Source organism: Glandiceps talaboti, chromosome 11 (genome assembly GCF_964340395.1).
Source record: "Glandiceps talaboti chromosome 11, keGlaTala1.1, whole genome shotgun sequence".
Classification (NCBI taxonomy): Eukaryota; Metazoa; Hemichordata; class Enteropneusta; family Spengelidae; genus Glandiceps; species Glandiceps talaboti.
In genome coordinates this window covers 2,688,228-2,694,908 of record NC_135559.1, presented here as the reverse complement: position 1 = coordinate 2,694,908, position 6,681 = coordinate 2,688,228, and the positions used below count along the sequence as shown (strand labels likewise).

The 6,681-nt window shown below is 35.3% G+C and overlaps 1 protein-coding gene across 1 annotated transcript; it reads left to right on the top strand.

The window, feature by feature from the left end:
* The first annotated feature begins 1,607 nt into the window (after window positions 1–1,607).
* LOC144441898 (uncharacterized) lies at window positions 1,608–4,855 on the top strand. Its single transcript, XM_078131151.1, has 5 exons — window positions 1,608–1,719; window positions 2,431–2,559; window positions 2,989–3,102; window positions 3,689–3,857; window positions 4,726–4,855. Exons 1-5 carry the CDS (start codon window positions 1,648–1,650, stop codon window positions 4,791–4,793), a joined length of 552 nt encoding a protein of 183 aa, XP_077987277.1. The 5' UTR covers window positions 1,608–1,647; the 3' UTR covers window positions 4,794–4,855.
* The last annotated feature ends 1,826 nt before the right edge of the window (window positions 4,856–6,681 follow it).

Genomic DNA, 6,681 nt, shown 5'->3' with positions numbered 1-6,681 from the left:
TTCAGTTATTATGTAGATGTAACACTGATTGACATACTGGATTGTATGTGTTATGGGGAAGGAAAACTGGATTATTAATATTCCAAATCAACTGTCATTATTATTAAATTTTGTTATTCTTGTTAATGTTGCTAAGCATTATATTTTTATTTCAAAGTTTAGAAAACAAAAACCAGATTTGATGACATACAAAAAATACTTGCACACTATTCAGAATGTCGAGTTTCATATTGCGGTTAGATGGGGACAGTTTTTGAAATTGATAACTTAAGAAAAGTTTCCGAATACAAAATGTAACAGTTTCCATCCATGAAAAGAGTTGTATCTTTGTAATAAGTCCAATAAAAAACGTTATAAAATAAAAAAAAAACACCAAAAAAACCCACTGCTATACTGCAAATAAGCTGTGTTATAGCCGTCTCCACCAATTCAACATATTATTTCAAGTACCATTCGTCGGGAGGGGGGGGGGGGTGTTTACAGTTCAGCTGACAGAGAAAAGTAAATTTCATATTTTAATAATAACAGCATATTTGATTTTAACTTCACATATTACAATTAAAAAAATCATTTTATATACGTTTACAAAAAAAATGACTTTTCAAAAGTTTCGTCATATATACAGAGTGTTAATTAACTAACTATATATATACAACTCGTTGGTGATTGTTTTACAGAATAGCGATAATATATATGCGAATTTGATCGCATCCCTCAGTCCCTCCACACTTGTCTATATGGCAATGTTATCTCTAAGATGATATGTGCCTCGGGGGCAATTTTCGCTGAAAATAGAAGTTCTTTATAGCTTTTTTTCTTCAACTTTTGGCATATGAAACTTGAAGCTTGTTCCTGATTCCCTGAAATAAGAAAAGAACGTTAGATGTAATAGTATTTATGAGCTATATTGGTTTCTAGAATGGCTTAATTTTAATAACAATATTTAATCAACTTGTACAATGACCCATGAGTCTCTTTTTTGGGAATGGTTTGACGTTTTTTGTGAACAAATCAACTGTAATAGTTCGTGCTTTCCATTTCCTGAGAAAAGTTATTCGAAACTATTTTAATTGCGTTTATTTTTTTTGTAGGTGTTCAAACAAATCATATTAGTTTTAACAGGTTAAATAAAATTTACTAGTCCTATTCATTACATGTACGTATTTTGAGCTGTTTTCTGAGTCCCAGCATCGTAAACCAGGACTCTTTACGGCACCGTCCAAAACGTACCCGCCATCGTCGTAAACCACAGACTCTTTACGCACCGCTCGAAACGTACCCACCAACTTTCGTTGCTTTAGCAGAAATATTTACTCTGGCTTGCTAGAATGTCTGAGTTCGTGGTGTTTTCCATATTATGTTGGTGGTGGTTGGGCCCCGGATGATTATGAAGTGTGAACTCATTCCTGCAGGCCTTGCATCGATGAGTCTTCGATGTTTGCATTCACACCCGGCCCAAGGGACCATTACATGGCTCTAGGATAGCAAACATACTGATTTCGATCATAATTTATTTATATTAGTAAGAAATGTTTTTAATTTGATGTTTCATAAATTTATTTTTTTATAATATTGCAGTCTTATTCACGATGTGGAGTTGTAGCTGATATTACAAGTACCCGTAAATTCAAGATTTGTGTGATTGGCATGGTTGCCGTGACCGCTCTCATCATTGGGAGCGTGTTGACTGGAATCTATCTGCCAGAGCGTGATGTGAAGGTAAGTTTTGTGTCAATTATGTTGTTATGAGTTGTATACCTGGCCCATCAGCCTTTAACTACATTTGAGTGCAAACCCGGAAATCAGATACCATTTTCACATTTTTTTATTTTAAATTTTCTTTGAATTAAGTGACGTCATGACAGACTATCTATCAACATACCAGTACCTTGTACAGCGCATAGACCGTTTGCTTTTATTACAATAATAACAATATAATTTCTAATTAATTTGTCCATGTTATCATGACCTCAGAATTCAATATTTACCTCGTTACTTTACTACACCAAATTTGTGTCGTGCAAACTCAAAGTATTATTTTAACTAGAAATTTAGCAAAATATGTTCTTTGCAACAAAAAAAGGACCAGCAAAGTCATTTCAACAAAAAACAAACAAAAAATGACACATGTACACATGTATTTTGTCTGTGATCTAGTTATTTTCAAGCCCTTGAATTGTAAACTTTTATTCTCAGTTATGTAATACTTAAAGGCTGACGATAAGGTAGTGAAATAAAGATTGTTGTTGTTATTATTATCATTATTATTACCTTAGCTTGTGGAAGGCATTCATATCAAATGTGGCATTCGTATGAAATGTGGCATTCAGATCAAATGTGGCATTCATATCAAATGTTGCATTCACATCAAATGTGGCATTCACAACAAATGTGGTAATCTAATTGTTTGTACTTATTGTTACACTACAGGAGTACAACGTGGTAATGGAAGTCGATGGTCAGCTTGTGAAGGAGAAGATAACCATCGATTTTGAGTACAATGTGGAGATTTTCCACAATACTACAGCAAAGGGCAATGTTATCTTGGATTATGATAGGGTAGGTAGAATCAATATTTTTAAAGTTGACTCCAGTTATCAGAAAAAGTAAAAGATTGTATGGTTTGGTTGTTGTATATTTGGCCCTCACATTTCCATATCCTCCACCACCACCACCACCACCACCACCACCACCCTTACTTGTGAGTGTTTACTTGTCACAAGCTAACCGTCTGTTCGATATTTTTTTAAAAATTGCAATTTATTGAATTAAAAAATAAGGTCTGGTTGTTTTCACATTGTTTCTATTAAATACAAAGCTAAAGTAGTTTTATCAATTAACAATGCAAATAAATGCCCACTTGATACATTTATACACTGTGTACTGCTGTCTATATTACCCCCCTCCTCCTCAATATTTGCCCACGTTTTTTTATTCCTATCTCTTCATGCATATTGTTATAAAATGTTTAATTACTATATTTTGTAGGGACTGGTGGTTTCATTGTCAGACGATAGCGATGCCTGCTATGTAAGTCCAATCTTAGATAAGGTGAAGCAAGACAGTCCTGAAGTGTTGGCAAGTACTTTGGAAGATGCTGTGGTGAGTTTAAGTACTTGTTTTCTGGTAATTACAACTGTGTTAGGTGTGTAAGGATTAAATGCATGTTTGATATCATTTTCAACCAGCTTATACTGCACTGCACTGTACTGTACTATACTGTACTGTACTGTACTGTGTTGTGCTGTACTGTGCTGCACTACACTGCACCGTACCATACCGTACCATACTATACCATACATACCTTACATAATACTACACCACACTACACTACAATACACTGCACTGCACTGTACTCTACCATACTATTACTCTAACTGTACTGCACTGTACGGTACTGTACTGTACTGTACTGTACTGTACTGTACTGTACTAGAGAGTACTGTACTGTACTGTACTGCATTGTACTGTACTGTACTCCATTGTACTGTACTGTACTGTACTGTACTGTACTGTACTGTACTGTACTGTACTGTACTGTACTGTACTGTACTATGGTATGCTACGGTATGCTATGCTATGCACTATGCTATGTTATTTATTACACTATACTATTACATTAAAACCGAATTTGATTGTTCATTGGTTGATTACTAAGTGACACAATTCTGATGTTTTCTCTTCGAAGGATACCATTTTTCATCCAGAAGTACAATGGTTTATACTGACGGTGAATTCAGAACCAATCAGAGACCGTTCTGTGCTTGGTATTCCAATAAACAACCACTGTGGTGATAAGCTTGTTTTCTGGGCATATCCAAAGTGTGAGAATGGTGATGGAGTTGCAGCAGTTCCCCGTAAGTTACTGTTTAAATGTTTTCATTGGCAAGACTGAAAAAAAAAACACTGGCCCAAATATATGTCGTATCCCATTCTTGTTTTAAGGTCAAATAAATCGAAGGAGATTGTGATGTTATGGGGTTAGCGATGTAATACAGGAATCTGGATAAAGTTGATAATATGAAGGAAAGTGACATTAAGGTTTGGGATGTTAGAGTAGGTAGAATAAAGTTGATAAAGTAGCTGTTGAACACATTAGCGCTAGCCAGTAATGTTATCACACTGAAGACTAGGTCCGGTGTCCTTCGAGAGTGAGCCTTTCCATTCTCTGTCTTAGTCAAAATGAACTATTCATGATGCACTAAATCTCCAGAGAAATGAGTTCTTGCGGAATAGGGAACTTGCAAACCCGCCATGTTGAATGTTGCATCATGGGAAATGGAAATGTGATAATAAATGCTAATCAGTTAGTATTGTGAACAATATTGTTATATTGTTTTTAAACCCCAAATAATCAATTCATAGCCACCCTAACCATTGTGGGAGGTTTATTTTATCGGTAGCTCCAGATTAGGTAATACGATAACCTCAGATAATCCCATAGTCCTTTGCATCTGAGCATGCTCAGTTTGGATTGCAAGTTCCCTATTGACCAGTTCAAAAAATTCATTTATTTTTTAAGATGTTAATATTTTGAGTGACACTAACATTCGTTTTGTATGATGTCAATGGTTCACCTACTGTTATATACATCTAGAAGGACCTCTGTCCACAAAAAATGAATGAAAATTTTTATCACATATCGTACTTGCAATATCAATACTAGACTTGTATCACAACTTTGTATATAGATCAACCAATAGACTTCTCATATTTCTCTTTCAGAACATGGGAACCGTGTTGCCAGATGGCCGAAAATTGAAGTTAAGGTCATAATCGTCATATCCATATAACCCTGTACATGTCATGTAATTGCCAACATGTCTTCCATTTGGTCACAAGATGTACGGCACCCAATCTGATTAAAATCTGATGTTAGATAGGCTGGTTTTCCTGTATTTACCTTTATTCCATCGTTATTGCGTCTTTTACGTGAGTTTTTTTTTTCCTGGACGAACGCCTTTCGTCCAGGAAAAAAAAAACTCACGTAAAAGACGCAATAACGATGGAATAAAGGTAAATACAGGAAAACCAGCCTATCTAACATCAGATTTTAATCAGATTGTACGGCACCATGATTAGTAATGCTTGCCTGTAGAATCAACCTTTAAGCCATACGCAAAACCCCACACGGCAGTGCTACATCTATATAGCAAGTCAAAAATCAATTGATGGGTAATGTCCATCTAAAAGTACATGTACATGTAATTTGTTAAGTTGCAATAAAAGCGATTTATAGCTAACACAGAACAGTGCACTTTGTGATGTCTGCCTATTTGAGTAGGCATTGTTACATGATGTAATGATTGGGCAACTATCTGATTTGATAGCGACTTTTCAAATAATAAAATGTAGTAACGTTTGTAAGATTTGTGTCAATCCAGACAATACTTTGTGTCAGGTGACATGGCTTCTATATCATGTGACGATTTCTGACTGTCAGGTGATATGGCTTCTATATCATGTGACGATTTCTGACTGTCAGGTGACATGGCTTCTATATCATGTGACGATTTCTGACTGTCAGGTGACATGGCTTCTATATCATGTGACGATTTCTGACGTCACTCAATAGCCTGATAAATTGCCCACCAATAATCTTTGGTTTTTTCAACAAAAGAGTAATTTTGATCAAGCAATGAATCTGGTCAAAGTAAAAGAATATGTGATATAATAATAAAGAAGATTTTTAACGTGCCTTATCTCTGCAAACAAAACTGTAGATGCAGAAGTGAGAGGATTATTTTAGCATGGAAAGAAAGAATAATACATAAAGAGGCATTGGATACACTGTCAGGGTAAATGGAGGAGGTTGGAGTTAATTTTTAAAGAGATGATCTTTAGAGAGTGATGCAAGAGATTTGTGGTTGCAGAGATTGAAAGGAAAGATTGTTCAAAGATGTAGGGGTATTAAAAGTGAGAGAAAGATCTCTCACCAAAGGTCTTTGTAGATACCCCTGTAACATGACGAAGACAAGAATCAGGAGAGACGTTGTTTGTGTGGGTGAATAATCTTGAAAACCGAACCGTTTGTGTGGGTAAATAATTTTGGAAACCGAACCGTTTGTGTGGGTAAATAATTTTGATAACCGAACCGTTTGTCTTAAAATGAACTTGAGTTGATATCATGGCCAAGCCTATGTCAATTTATTAAGAGGGAACAAAAGGGAGGTTAATCTCGTTCTAGCTATTTCTAATTGCACAGAGGACCCAGCAAAGTCATTCTTATATCACACGACCTATGCCACACAACCTCTCTGAAATAGTGGCAAAATTGGACCAAGGCATAATGAGAAATATGAAAACAAGGAAATTGTCCTGTATTTTTTCACATTCGCCACACCTATAGCACACCACTGAACCTCAGCTGAAACATGCTAAAAATCATTGTATTCTGCTTTTCACATAATCAGAGCTATGAAGCATAGGTAGATAATGTGACATACACATCTTGAGACTTTGTGATAGTGATTAACAAACACACACACTTTCTACAGAAACACAGTTTTATTGAAATTTCTTGATAAATATGAAACATCAACAGCAGCAAGTAAGAAAGTCAAACAGGATAAAAATCGAGTCTTTTACTAACAACATCTGGCAACTAGCCTGATAAATATCCAAATAAGAAATAAGACTATTTCTTGACTAATAAATAAGACATCCTGAACAGCTGACAAA

Bases quoted from the DNA above. Each gene is read 5' to 3' on its own strand.
- LOC144441898 (XM_078131151.1), top strand. From the start codon at position 1,648: ATGGTTGCCGTGACCGCTCTCATCATTGGGAGCGTGTTGACTGGAATC. The intron at 1,720-2,430 runs GTAAGTTTTGTG...GTTACACTACAG, and splicing joins TGCCAGAGCGTGATGTGAAG to GAGTACAACGTGGTAATGGA. The intron at 3,103-3,688 runs GTGAGTTTAAGT...TTCTCTTCGAAG, and splicing joins GTACTTTGGAAGATGCTGTG to GATACCATTTTTCATCCAGA.